Source organism: Eptesicus fuscus, chromosome 4 (assembly GCF_027574615.1).
Source record: "Eptesicus fuscus isolate TK198812 chromosome 4, DD_ASM_mEF_20220401, whole genome shotgun sequence".
NCBI classification, from domain to species: domain Eukaryota; kingdom Metazoa; phylum Chordata; class Mammalia; order Chiroptera; family Vespertilionidae; genus Eptesicus; species Eptesicus fuscus.
In genome coordinates, this window is record NC_072476.1 from 88,850,266 (window position 1) to 88,865,255 (window position 14,990).

At 40.2% G+C, this 14,990-nt stretch overlaps 1 protein-coding gene across 2 annotated transcripts in view; it reads right to left on the reverse strand.

Annotated features, from left to right (window-relative positions):
* Positions 1–5,826: 5,826 nt before the first annotated feature.
* Positions 5,827–14,990, reverse strand: part of CDH6 (cadherin 6) — a 49,589-nt gene continuing 40,425 nt past the window's right edge. For both annotated transcript variants that reach the window (XM_028139414.2, XM_054714314.1), the window contains 4 exons: positions 13,199–13,320; positions 11,815–11,932; positions 11,431–11,682; positions 5,827–6,358 (listed from right to left, as the gene is read on the reverse strand). In XM_028139414.2, coding sequence (XP_027995215.2) covers positions 5,868–6,358; positions 11,431–11,682; positions 11,815–11,932; positions 13,199–13,320 — 983 coding nt within the window. In that variant the 3' untranslated portion in view covers positions 5,827–5,867. The remainder of the gene's footprint in view (positions 6,359–11,430; positions 11,683–11,814; positions 11,933–13,198; positions 13,321–14,990) is intronic.

Sequence of the window (14,990 nt, forward strand, 5' to 3'; positions counted from 1 at the left end):
GAAGCTATGGTTTTACAAGCTAATTATTATATAACAAGTTGGCTTTGTTAGCTACCTGGGAAGTTAAAACAGCAGGTTCAGAAAGATAAAGTGTGCATCCACGTGTACATTTTAAAAACGCTGATTACAAACAACAGTTTGAGAGAATTGAAAAAAAAAACAAGTTAGAAAAAAAACAGTTTATTAAGTAATATCATATAAATAACTTGTTACAAAAATTGATCTGCAAAAGGCATATTTACTCTTTGTGAGAAATCACTTTTTAAATTGCATTCTTTTCAAATGTATACGTCTAAGAAAACAAAGGGAAATCAGAGAAGCCGTTTCAAGGAGTGTGTACTTGCCATTGGATTACAACAAAAGGCCCGGCCACAGTGAGCTGAAGGGTAGTGGTCTCACCCCTTTCTTCTAATACAGAAAACTTGCTCATGTAACCTGTGACGTCTGAACATCTCCCTAACTAGGAATGTTGATGAGAGCTGAGCAGCGACTGTTTCCATCCGGTGTTCTCACTGCTGAAGACACGAGCAATACGGAGAAAAATGATATGAACCGAGCACTCCAGCCAGTAAATCTTCAAGGGTGGCATCGGCTTCAATTTGTACTTGGGAGTGTTTTTAATTAAAAACAATCAATACCCGAAAGCTTTGATTTTTCTGGGTTGAAAAATCACAAATCACAGTAGGAGAAAGCCAAATTGCCTTAGCTCGATACTACCGAAGACGCATGTAGCATTTATTATAAGGCCTATTCTTATGCAGTGTACTTTCAAAGCAATGAAAATAATCACAAACAAAAGAGTACAGTGGTTTGGAAGCGTTCCTGTGTTTCTTCCGAGAAGATCAGTTTTACGTTTGCTACACGGCATTCCCCCTGGATGCCTCGTAATTCTATACATTTGATTCCTTAATAAACACTAAACTAACAGATCATAGAAAACTAAAAGCTTATAGAAGGTGCCTCTAGACATATTTACATGAATAGCACAGTCTCGCAGGAAAGACCAAGATCTCATTATAGTGGAAAACTTTTTCCACAACGCTGGGTCCATGCCTCATTTGTCAAATTAACCCCATTTGAAGAGAAATTTGAGTTTGTGGTCCATGGGTTTAAAAAAAAAAAAAAAGAAAGAAAGAAAGAAAAAGAATTAAGTAATTCATAAAAGCTCTTTTGAAATTAATCTAATAACCCAGTGGCTCTTCAGCTAAGTGCCTGGGTCCTGACTGTGACAGTGGGTAAAAGGCTCTGTCCATCTGACCTCCTTTCGGCACTTTCATCTGCTGGCTCTGTCGGGCTAATGTTCCCCCCAAATTAAAAAATGAAAATGCATCATAAATAAGGTATTACAAAATGGGGAGTAGATTAAAGATTGTCTCAGCAATGCTTAAATTAAATTGACGATGCAGAGACCATAAACGTGTGGCTTTAAAAATGAGCTATTTCTTTATTAACTTTTAACAAGCATGCAAGTCATTGTATTTCTTTTCTAAGAGGGTATTAAATATGGTCAGGGTCTGATATATTTTAGTAGAGAATTATCCCTTCAGAAAATGATTCCATAAAGATGCCAGAGGGAGATTCAAAATGCTGCAACTGTAATAGCACTGAACTTTTCAGGAGACCATACGGGGATCCTGTATTCTCTGGAAAAGAAAGCTGCCTGTCAGACCTTACAAAATAGTTCATCCTCCGGAAGATCCACACACAAAGTCTTGATCTTTCCTCTCTTACAATCTGATAAAGAAGGCTGACTAGTAGTGTTAATGTAAACGCAGTAGATTTTTCATCCCCTGTCACAATTCAAAAAAGATTTCATCTAGATAAAAACACAAAAGACAAAATTACACTAAAATGATCCTTTTCAGAGGATGCCTTGCAAAATAGTGGGGTCATGACTTTCTAGAGTGTTCTTCCAAAGTAATTACACTACTTCAAAATTAGTGACGAAGATACAATAATTTATTTGGTGGTAAATTTCCTGGGGAAAATACATTTAGCTATACCTGATTTAAATATTGAGTTTGTTCTCAGGATTCAACTCTGTTCTTTCTTTTCAACTGCATAGTCTTTTTGGCCCTTAAGTATATAGAAGTGAGGAATGCCCAATCATAGTGTATACATTATTATCTCCAATAAAATATGCATTTCAAGACAAAACATTTGATATAAGGCCTTGTTCAGCAAATCAGGATATCTAAAATTTATGTATTGACAATGAAAATAATGGAAACATTCTAAAGTTAATTTGGATCCATAAAGTTGAGATGCTTCTAGGATAAAGATTCAATTTTAAGAACTTTTTGCACAACTTTTTGGGAGCTGAAAATGAAAACTCAACCACAAGTTTTTATACTGAGTTAAAATTGAAAATAGAATTGCCCTAGCTGGTTTGACTCAGTGGATAGAGCATCGGCCTATGGACTGAATGAAGGGTCCTGGGTTTGATTCTGGTCAAGGGCACATGCCTGGGTTGTGGGCTCCATCCCCAGTGTGGGGCGTGCAGGAGGCAGCCAATCAATGATTCTCTCTCATCATTGATGTTTCTATCTCTCTCTTCCTTCCTCTCTGAAATAAATTTTAAAAAAATATATAAAAAACAAGCAAACAAATAAGAAAATAGAGTCAATTTAAATCTGAACCTCCCTTTAAGCACCTAAACCATAAAGCTCTTTAAAAAGATATTTACTGTGCCTAGATCCCCTCTCTTATGGTTCTATGGAGCCATCTTTTCTTCTCCCCCATTAGATTTAGTTTCTTATTTGGGGACAAATATATTCTAGGCCTTTCAGGAGAAAGTGGCCATGAAGTGAAGGGGCTTTGAATGTATGCATAATGGCTGAATGTTTTTAAAATGTCAGTTTACTCCAGTGAACATCTTTGTGGTTTAAAGAAATTCTCCCCTTTGAATGGGGCGGGGGGAGGGGGGACGCTCAGAAAGACCTCAAAGTTCCAGAAACAACCTATAAAAGCAGTCTGCTTATATTGACTGAATTTTAGTTTCTCAGTAATTAAAGAAAATATTAAAATTTTACCTCTTTCTATTTTTCATACTTCTCATCCTAAACATCTAATATCAGGACAGAGACAATGTGAAAAGTGAGCTGAAAGATTTTAATTTTTTTTCTCCAGTGATCAGTTGTGTTGCTCCTCGTCCTTGACCTGATGTTTTGGTGGGAAGGAAATTAGACCTGGGTGGAATAATGGAATTGTGGTTCTTATTGTTTCCATGATGTCAAAGAGTCTTAATGGTAGGAAAATAGTACTCTGCCTTGATACTAACAGGACCCTACTGCTAAATATTCAGCTCCAGTCTCAAATTATCCAATTTCTTAGACTTTCACTTCATCATCAGCTTCTGTGGTAAGAGATTAAATAGTTATTTCACTATTTAGTCATATTCACCTGTTCTTGGTACACTGACTGTATCATCTTTAGGATGGGATAACATATCTGGCCACTTACATCTCAAATATTCCACTACAGAACTACTTACTATCACTTATGAGGAAAGAGTAAACCTTACCCTTAAATATTGGAAGTTGCTAGTGTCAGCCCTCAGACTTTTCAATTAATGCCAAAAGTTCAAAAGGAAGACTTCTGCTGATAGTTTTCTTTTTATAGAACTTTCTTGATTCAATTTGTTACATGACATAAAACATAATGATAGGAACTCTTCAATTTTACAGTAAGTCTTGTGATTAAGGTGCTGGTCTATTGCTATAGATAACTAATTCTTATTAATTAACTTTACTAAGCTACCTTTTTCCAGTGCTTACCTATGACTATGATATGTGTCATTTCATTACAAGGAAACCCTCCTGTAGTATTTTGTTTGCATTCCTATGTGTGTGTAACTAGGAAAAGAAAACCATAAAAACAGGAACTAACCTAAACATGAAATAGTTGTTAGTATACAGGGAAGTACTTTACAAAATAGGAAAACATTCAGGAAACAGAAGGAATAACATGGTTGTAAAAATTTTTCACTCTAAATGGGTAATCCAAAATGCTACATTTCTCTAATTTTAAAGGTGCCATCTTTACTTCCTGGGTAATATGTCTATTTAAAACTTGACTAAATGACAGTGTATTTTCAAATAGAAATTATGTGCTGATATGACATTATCCCCAAATGGATATGACACTAAGATTATCTGTAGAAAATTAACATTAATTGAAAATAAATCTCTAAGATTAATAATTGAAGTCAGCATATTCATATATATATATAGAGCCTGTTTTGTTTTTAAGTTTTCAAAATAAGGATGTTTTCATTACAGTACTTTGGAAATTTCTGATGACTGCCCATGAAGATTCTAATGATAAAAGTCATTAGAACAGCCACATGAAATAAATGATTTGAACCTGCCAAAAGGAATAGTTCAGTTCGGTTAGGTCTTCTGGATAATAACTATGATGCTAATTGCATAATTAGAGAAATAATAGATTTGGATGGATTGTACATTATCTTCTGTCATCATTTGAGACCATTACTTTATCATTGTTCAAAGACAAAGAGAGCAAAGTTGCCATGGAAATAAAGTTAAAAACAATGAAAAAATATTAATGCTTTTGAAAGCCAACTATCATTTTAATTTTAATCTTAAACACTCTTGTTGTAGGGAATCCAACTTTTCCCTTTGTAAGCGTCTTCCAAGCATGTCATATGTAGGTTTTCACCATGATTTCAACGTTCATCTATATCTATCACGTTATATAAATATATAGGTGTTTCCGGATGTGAAGGACAGGGTGTCAGGTTCAAGTGTGGCTGGCTCTTACCACCCCATTAAACTCTGAGTGGGATTTAAGTTTTATTTAATCTACCTTTACTAATGCAACTTAATTTAGTAAGAAGTATCTGAAGAACATGAATTATTGTACCTCACACTGCTACTTTCAAGTATATATTAGAATAATACTGACGACAACTACAGACAAGAAGTTAAAATTTATCTCAGAAAAGTTCCTTCAAGAACTTTTAAACAATTAGACTTATTTGTAATTAACCTACTGACGGTTGGAAAAAATTCAAGTGATCTGCGGTACATTTGGTGGCCCAGATTTTAAAATACGCTAAATATTTCCTTTGTTAATATTATTAGCTATTTTCAATTTTCCCTTCTAAGGTACAAGGGCAAACTTCTACATGGCTAATATATAACAAATTATGAGTTAGTGGTAAGGAATGAGGTCTTACTTATTTTTTTTTTTTGGTTGTTTTTGAATGTCGCTATTTAATTTGCTCCTATTCCTTGAGAGGAAGGAGAACCTCAAAACACTGGTGGATATCATGCTTAGAATAGTCACTGGTGTCAGAAAAAGTTCTTGAAGAACAAACAGGATGGGCAAATGCCATTTTAAATTCATTGCGACAGAAACACACACCCATATATATATATATATATATAGTTCCTTGTCTCCTGGTGAGCCGAGATAACCGGGCACAACGTCACGGTCGTCCCTCCCCTTATTTCTTTTACTAAAACTATATTTTTATCCTTAAAGAACAGTCCTTCATCCCGTGAGCATGGAAAGGCGGAGTCAGAGCAGTCAGCTGACCTGAGTCCATGGGCGGCGCACAGAAGGCCAAGGCCGGTGGGTGGGATGATCAGGGTCCACACTTCCCGCCGGGAACGCGGGGGGGCCCCCCCCCCCCGGCACTGCCCTCCATCCTCCCCTCCAGCACGGAGCCTGCTGGGCCGACATGGTTAGCTGGGATGCACTAAAAAATAAACATTTGCCTCTTGGAAGCTCATAAAAGTGTACTAGAAAAAGGTCTCTGCCGTGGGATCCACACGACGGCAGCCGTGGGCTTTTCTGAAACGGGCGGGACCAGGGAACCCTTCACGGAGCAAGGCCACAGGTTAGGAGTCCTTGTCGCTGTCGGCCCCTCCGTACAGGTCCGCGAGCTTCTTGAAGCGGGGGCCCCAGTCACTCAGGTAGTCGTAGTCCTGGTCTCCCTCCGTGGTCACCGACTCCAGCGAGCTCAGGGAGGCGGCCACCGAGCCGGTGCCCTCGTAGGCGTAGGTGGCCAGGGAGTCGTAGGGCGGGGCCGCGGGGTCCGTGTCATTCTCCTTCAACCTCTGGCTGATGAAATCGCGGACGTCGGTGTTATCTCGAGCGGCCGGAGTCCGCCGGGGCAGGAAAAGGGCCTCGGGCGCGATGTCCCTGCGCAGTTTGCTGTCCTCGATGGCCTCGGGGTTCCTCAGGGTGCCGATGTCGAAGGCCTGGGTGTCCTCCTCGCCGCCACCCTCGTCGTTGTAGCTGACCACGTTGTCTCTGATGTCCTCTTTGGAAATGATCAGGGGCTCCTTCTTCCGCTGCCGCCGCAGGGCGGCGAACAGCGCCACGGTCACTGGAAGCAGAAACAAAACAGCAAGGGGAGGGGAGGTTAATGTGCCACCCAGTGCCAGCCGGGAGGAGCCCTGCGCTCCCACGGGCAAGTGTGCAAAGTCCTCTAGGAAAAGTGCAGACTCAGCTTTCACTTCCTGAAGCGTGCATTTTGCCTTCGTGCAGGATCAAAGCGAGGACCCCAAAGAAACGGGGGGAGGGGGGGAAATATTTTGAAAGAAGGGTACCATTTAAGCAGAGGATAAGACGTTGCCAGATTTTGTCAGTAGGTCCTTTTTGCTTTGAAATGACGGACTGGTTTCGAGGTAAGGAAAAAGAGAAAATGCTAATAAAGAAGAAAGCTCAGCCGGCGTGAGAGGACTGCGGTAAGAGTGCAAATTATGCTGAACACCGAAAACGCTCTGAATCTGCTTAAAAGCACAAGGCTGGCACCTTCCCAACGTGTGGAGGGGTTTGCATAACTCCACATCTAAAATAACGTTTGCACTGTGCTTTCTTTTTTGTTTTCCCGAGAAGAGTGTAAAATTAGTTTAAAGCCCGAAGTGGAGATGTGAATATTTGCATACCTCTCCCACATCTGAGGGAATATGACAGATAATACCTGGAGGGACCCAGAGACAATTCAGAAAGCCACTTTGGATTTCACCATCAGCCCATTCGAAGGGGTCAGGTAATACACATACCAGATTATTTCTGTTCAAGCTAAACAAAATGCACACATTTAAGTGGGGACGGAAAAAAAAAATTCTTTCAAAGATTCACGTTCTGCAAGCTTATTGCCTGGATAGTCAGTCTTTTGATTTTTCCTCCTAAGTCAAATTAGAGACGAAGGAAGCGTTGTGTTTAAATAGCTCCTGATGTTTCTTCCCAGCTGGCTGGCTAGAACACAGCTGGCTACCTGTAGAGACACACATCTGCAAATGGACATATGGGTGGGAAAATAAAAACATAGCAACAGCTTAGAGAGAAAACAGCTACCCAGGGCAGAACATGCCTTGTTAAACTGGGTTTGTGCAGGGGACTTTATTACAGGAAGTACCAGTAACATCTCTTTATTCTGTCATCCATAACATGGATCCGTTTTTTAATAAGCCATGAAAATTGAATTATCGCATTAAGAACACACACAGCAGTGCGGTGGTTGCCAGAGGGAGGGGGGTGTGGGTAGAAAGGGGTCCTAATATGAGGTGACAGGAGAAGATTTGACTTTGGGTGGTGAGCACATGGTTCTTTATGCAGATTTTGTAAATTACTAATCCACATATGAAACCTATATGTTCATGTTGACTAATGTCACCCCAGTAAAATAAAATAAAAATAAAATTAAAGAACAATTGATGGATATTTGTATCTACCTATATAATAATGGATACATGCACACATTGTGTCTGTACATTAACATTTTAGATGTTAATAGTACTGATGATTGGTCACCTATTGAGAGAGTTCTATGTGTCCAGCACTGGGCTAAGTGCTTTACATACCGATCTCATTTAATTATCATAATAGCCCTACAAAAGTAGCCCTATGTGATGAGGAGACAGCGAATTTAGTGGAGGGAAGGGAGCCCGAGGTACTATCATTATTAACTCCATTTTACATAAGGAAGCTAAGATGTAGAGATGTCACACGTACAAGCAGTTGAAATCCAGGTCAGCCAGATGAAAAAGCCCATACTGTACCATGCTTTGGCACATGTTTGGATTACAGATCATTTCTCAAGGCTATACAATTTTGCCTTTCTCAGATGTGTCATTGTATACATTCTCTTTTGCTGTCAGAGAGTATTTTGATGCCCCATTTGTCATGTCCATTCAGGGTATTTATTTATTCATTCATTCAATAAATATTTATGTCGTGCCTACTCTGTGTCAGGTTCAGTTTTTGGCACTATCAATAAAAAAATTGATCAAGACCTCCGTCCTAAGGTGGGCAGGTGGTGGTGGTAGAGGGAGACAGAAAATAAACAATGTGCATAATAAATAAGGAAATTACTAAAAAGGTGATAAGTAGAGCAGAGTCAGGAGGATGGGAGTGCTTCCATGCATGTTTGAGGGGCTGTCTATTTTGGGGGTAGATTGCACCATCGAGAAAGTGACATTTGAGCAAAGACATGAGGAATCATCCAAGGAGCTCTCCTCTGGTGAAGAGGTCAGAGCTAGAAGGCCCTGGAGAGGGAGTGTGTCTGGAGTGTTTGAGGAACAGCTAGGAGACCCTGTGGCTGGACCAGCGGGAGCCGGGAGAAGAGAGCAGTAGGGAAGGGCCACTTCATGTGGGGTTGTGGGTGCTTCTGTATGCCTTCACTTTACTCTGGGGTCTGGATGAGTAGAAATTGCAGGGTTTCAGCCAAAGGGATGCTCACAATCTATCTTTCTATACTGACTTGCAGAGTGACCAGTGACATGGATTTGCAAAACAGAAGGTTGTGAGTAAAAACAGCCTTTGGGATTAGAGAATAGCATCAAGCTAACTCACTCTCAGAGAATTAAACTCTGATGTCCATGGATTTGTTCCATCATTGGAGGCAGGCATTTATCACTTCCTAATTCTTCCCCAGTTTAAGCTGCCTACATCTTTTATTTTAGTCCTATGTGTACCTAAAAGTGCAGCTGTCTAGGAGAGAGAGGACATATCCAGTCATTCAAAGGCATTTATTCACTGCCTAATTCTCCTACAGCTATTACTGCCTAGATCTTTTCTTAGTAGCCTGAGGCACATCTGAGCAGAATTTCTTGATAGTATAACTGTCAAGAAGAGAGAGCTTTCCAAAGCTAACTTTTATAAATGGAAAACGTGTGATCTAAGCACATGGAGCAAAAAAGTTCTGAGCGAGTAATTGACCAAGGAGGTGCCCTTCCCAGTCACTGAGCCTCCCCCTTCCCCTACTCCTTTGGGCAGAAGACAGTAATAACATTATTTTGGAGGAGGAGACCCGTGGACAAATTTGTGCTCAAATCTCATCATATAACTTAGAAAGTAGCAAGTCATTGGGATCAGGTTTACTTAAAGGATTTGACTTGTCTAACTCTGTTTCCTTCTCTGAAAAGAGAAGCAATATCATAATGCCCAATGTTGTTGTCAGGAATGAGTTAATATATGTGAATGTTTTGCAAATTCTAAAGAACCATAGAGACACGAAATGAGTGGTTGTTTTACTGTTTGTTTTTGTAAATAAAACAATAGATGCCACCTGATCCACTTTCTTGACTGAAGATCCCCTCCTATTTGGCTTTCTTTCTCTTGCAAACTCTCAGGTTTACTTCCACTTTCTTCATCTGTCTCTTCACTTCTGGCTCTCTTTCAGCCTAGAAGTTACCTTGCATTCCGTAAGGTCACAAAGAAAGGAGAGTGCCATGTGGAAGCACAAGGCTCGCAGGGACAAGACCTGAGTTTGGAACTTAGTTCTATCACCTGTTAGCTGTGTGACTGCACATCTTGGAGCCTCAGTTTTCATATTTAAGATGCAGATGAATATATTGCCAGATGATGCTGAGGATTAAGTGAGAAAGACATTTGGAAAGTATTTTGCTCAGTGTCTAGCTCATGAAGTGAGCCTAATTAAAGGTTAAATCCCATTTTTCTTCTTTTTTAACGAGTATAGAATGCTGAAGAGATTAGACAAGATGTGGGAGGCACTGAGGCAAATTAGAAGTAATGAGGAGATAGTGAATTTAGTGGAGGGAAGGGATGAAAAGGGAGGGTCAGGAGGAAGAAAAGGGGAAGGAGAAAATGGGTAGGTGATGAGGGAAAGGAAGAATCACCTCTAGAGATAAGAATCACTCTCCTTCCATAGACCATAAAAGAGTCCATGGAATTCTACCTGCCCATCCAGCCCTTCTAAAAATAACCTCTTTTAAGAAATAAAAAAATTAAAACTATTCATATTCTTCTCTTCCAAAAACAGTTTTTACAGGCTCACCATTGGAAGCACTGATTTGTCTTTGCATACTGTCGTTTTTATTTATCCTCATATCTTAAAATACTTCCCCCAAAGATTAGATGACAAAGAGAATCACAGTTCTGTAGCTGAGTTTCAAGGCTTCTGTTATAATTAGCAAAGCTGATCTGGAATGTGAAGCTCTTGAGCAGAGATCCCTAGGCATTCTCATTCTCTTCTTGGAGAAATGTAGGTCTTGCTTTGCTCTTCTCAAAGTCACTGTACTGTCAACACCCCCCCCCCCCCCCCCCCCCCAGTGTAATCCAGGTTAACTCTAAATTCTTACTTTTCTTTTCCCATTGTGTAGCAAGCTATACAAATCTAAGTTTTATTTTTGGAAGTGTTGCATTAGCTAATATTTGATTTCTTAGTTCACAACAGTCAAGGTGCTGCTGGATCACTTTGAGCTCAGCTTATGTGCTTAATGTGTTGGTCGGGGGTAAAAATTTTCATTTGAATTATTGTTACACCTTGATTTTTGCTTTCCTTACATTTATATCTTTTAGGTCCCAGGTTTATTTCCTTGGTCACAGAAGTTCTTTATTATCGAGAGTCTGAGAAATAATAGATATTACGCATGGCAATTATAGAGCAATGCTAAGAAGGTTGTTATTTAAATGGGTTTAAGTTTGCTGGGTTAGAGAAAATTTATTTGCTTTTTATTTTCCTGTATGAGAGAGAAAAAGTCATTGCCTTCCTCTTTCCAGTTTCCCATTGATTTTTAAACTTGACCTTCATAGAATGGGCCCTCATCAGATACTCCATGTCGGATGACTTTCATTCTTTAAAATTTAACAATTGTCAGGTTAAATATTAACCAACAAATGAAATGAAGAGGGCATATTTATGCTGCCCTCACATCGCCCCTGAGATTCAGTCCCAGTCTGATAGGTAAGAGATTCTTTGGTTCAGTGGCTCCCTGGGTAGGTAAAAACACAGGCAAGTTCCACATCTGCTCATTCCCCAAAGCCATATTCAAGCAAAAGCTAGTTCATGGTTGAACAACACAGATTCTCAGCATATAACTCTACTCACCTAGATCAGGCTGTATGCCTTAAGGGGGGAGGTGGATAGAGTGTCACAGTAAGAGAGTGTGCCCCTCAGCATGGGGAGAGAGGATGCAGGGAGAAGCAGTTTACCTAGTAGGATCACGATGCACAGCAGGATGGCCACCAGAGCCCCTGTGCTCAGGCCCGTGGGGTGGACGAGGGCCTCCGCGTGGCAGGACTGCATGTTCCCATGGTGGTCACATGCACAGACCCGGACAGTCACTGTCCCCGTGCTGCTTTGCACTGGGTGGTCGTTGTCTGAAATGACCACAGGCAGGAGATAGGTGCTCATCTCGTGTCTATTGTAGCCATTTTTCCGTGTTAAGATTCCCGCTGTGTTGTCTGGAACAGGAAAGCAAATTGGTGAGTGCATGTGGATACCGCCTCACGTAGTGGGTCAGTTGGGAGGGGAATAGGTGGACATAGGTGCAGGTGTCAGTAGAGAGATAGAGAAAGTCACTTGGGCTCATTTACCTTTGTTGTCATGGACGGTAAAGTTGGAGCCACTGGCTGCTTCCGGGGCCAAATAGAAGGAGAATTGGTGCCCGCTCTGAGGGTCATCCTTGTCAACAGCTCGGAGGGTCTGAATCAACTGAAACCCAAACCACAACGCTGTCAGAAAGTTTTGTAACTTAACGTGTTTCCTACAGTGTTGCAGTAAATTGCTCTAGTTTTAATTTAAAAAATGATAGCCTCTATAAAGTTTACAATGAGTCCACTCTATGAAAGAACTAATGGGTTGGAAATAGCTATAGCAGGGCAAATCCCGGAGGTGAGGCTGTCCTGTAGGAAGTTAGCAGCAAGCCTGGCCTCCTCCCACTAGATACCAGTAGCACCCTCTTCCTTGTGATGATCAAAAATGCCCCAGACAGCCCTGGCCGGTTTGGCTCAGTGGATAGAGCGTCAGCCTGCAGACTAAGGGGTCCCAGGTTCGATTCTGGTCAAGGGCATGTACCTTGGTTGCAGGCACATCCCCAGTAGGGGGTGTGCAGGAGGCAGCTGATCGATGTTTCTCTCTCATCGATGTTTCTAACTCTCTATCCCTCTCCCTTCCTCTCTGTAAAAAAAAATCAATAAAATATATTTTTTAAAAAATGCCCCAGACATTGCTAAATGCCCCCTGAGGGACAAAAGTCACCTGGGTGGAGAGACATCAGCTCTAGGGTGATACAAAGCTCTACAATATCACAATGATCTGTGACAACATTGTAAGTTAAGGACATGGAGGCAACCGTTGGCCAGCCTGCTTAGAAATGCAATCTGGGCATATACAAAAGCCATCAACTTGCAAAAAAGTTAAAAAGAAAATCGGTACATAAAACACATAACTTCAGCTGCCCACGTTAGCATGCATTTTAAAAGTGCACTTCTATTTTGACAAACTGAAACATAATTTCTATATCACTGGCAGAAAAGACCTATTTCAGATGGGGACATGTGTAAAGCACTCATGAATGTGTATTACTTGTACAGATGGGCAATGTAAGTGAGTGGAACTATGCATCATAGGAGTTTGTAAAATATGTTCTAGTGATTACTTTCCAATATGTATGGTAATTAAAACTATCTGCTTACCAATAAAGATTTTTCCAATAAAACTGTGACTAATCTACTTTAATGAAACCTTAAATTTGGAATCAGCATCAGACTTTGAGACTGATGAACTTCCAGTTCTTAAAAAGTGTTTTTTCTCTTATGCAAGTTAAACATTCATCCTGGTTCTTACTTATAGTATTAATTTTGTTAGCATTCACCTCATAGATAATTCAAAACTGGCCCTTGGTTCTGTTTATCATCTGAATTATTAGAGGATCTAAATAAATCGGACTAAATTAATTTACTTTCGTATGAAACTCACCTGATCTGCTTTTGCCTTTTCACAGACAAAGGTTTCATAGAATTCAGCAAATTCTGGGGCGTTGTCATTGACATCTAGAACTTTAATATAGAGAGGTACTCGGCTGCTCTGCTTTGGATTATCTGCAACATGCCAAAACGAAAGGAAGAGACATTTATATGTTGGTCACCAGTCCCTTTTAGACAACAGTCACTCACTCCTTCTTTCTCATTCATACACAGACTCCCCAAGGCTGCTGTGAGTACCAGAGAGCATTCAGTACCAATGTAGTCACAAAAAAGTAGAATTAGATCATTTGGTACTTCTGGTCCATTAGGTACACTTGATAGAGATACCTGGGACACACAGCTACATGTGTTGATGGAGTATAATTGGGTAATAAACATCAGAGTATAAAGAAAAGCTACCCTACAGAGGCCCTCTAGAGCCAGATTTTAAAGGAAGCCAAGGAAGCAGGCAGGTAGGGAAATGTGGACAAGCGGTCGTGGGGTGGGGGGATGAGTGATTGCTATTATCTTAGTTTTTTAGTTTGAGTGCTGAGTAAGAGCTAGACATTGTGCTAAGCACTTGGCTACATTATCTTACTTAATCTGTGCAAATTTCTGAGACTACTGCCCCCCTTCTATAGGTGAGGAAACGGAGGCACAGAGAGGTTAGGTAATTTGCCCAGAGACAGAAAGGAGTAGAGCTTAGATTCAGATTTGGGTCTGTCTGACTCCAATGCCCAGGCTGTTCATAGTGGATGATAGAGCAGCAGCAATATTTGAAGACCTGAGATCAACAAACTCTCTGGTTGTCTTCCATGGCAATCTCCTGGGTAGTGCAGTAGACTGGTCCCTGGTCTAAGAATCAGAAGTCGGAGTATCTCACCTCAGCTTTCTTCTTTCACTTTGCTCATATGTCTATTTGTTCATTCACTTGATAAATATTTAGTGAGCATCTAATATCTAATTTGTGCCAGCCACTATTTGGAGTGCTGGAACACATGGGGAACCGAACAAAGATCCTGCTTCCTGAAGCTCTATTCTAGTGCGGGTAGCAAACTGTGAACATATAAAAATATAATGTGTCAGATGGTAAATGCTATGGAGAAATTAAACAGGGAAAAGGAGTTGGAGAGAGATGGATGTGTTACTTTGAATGGAATGACCAGGGATGGCTTCTCTGATGAGATGCCATTTGTACAGACATGAATGAATAAAAGGATTAAACCATGTGAATATTTCTGGCTCTCTGGATAGAGGACATAGCAGGTGCAAAGGCCTTGGAGTAGGAGTAAGTGACTTGGATTTAAGCTCTTGGTTTTGCATACAAAAAAGGTAGTTAAGAAGGGCAATTTTTAAGCTCCTTTGTGTCTAACATTTTGCGCTCACTATTCTTCCAAAGTCAGAGCTGCTGAAGGTGAAGTTTTGAAAGGTCTTTATCACTAGTGATTTCAAATATATTGTAGAAACTGTAAATCATAAAAACAGAACATTTTAGGCACAAAGCTTAAAAAATTCCTGATGTTATAGAAAAATGGTACTTTTTGGTGTGAAATGATTTCTTAATTTCAAAGCTTTAAATGTGGCCTATCATTGGTATCCACATTAGTCCCTCCACGTAAATTCTGAAGAGCAAATACTACCGTAACAAATTTATAATGAGGAATTTTCATCGCTATAAAAAAACAATGCTTCATTTTACCCATATTGGTTATTTATTTTTCTACTCAATATCCTTCAGCCACTCAAATCTCATAAGTTATGCTGACAAAGGATGCTACTGTAATATACCATTCGATATGGAATGT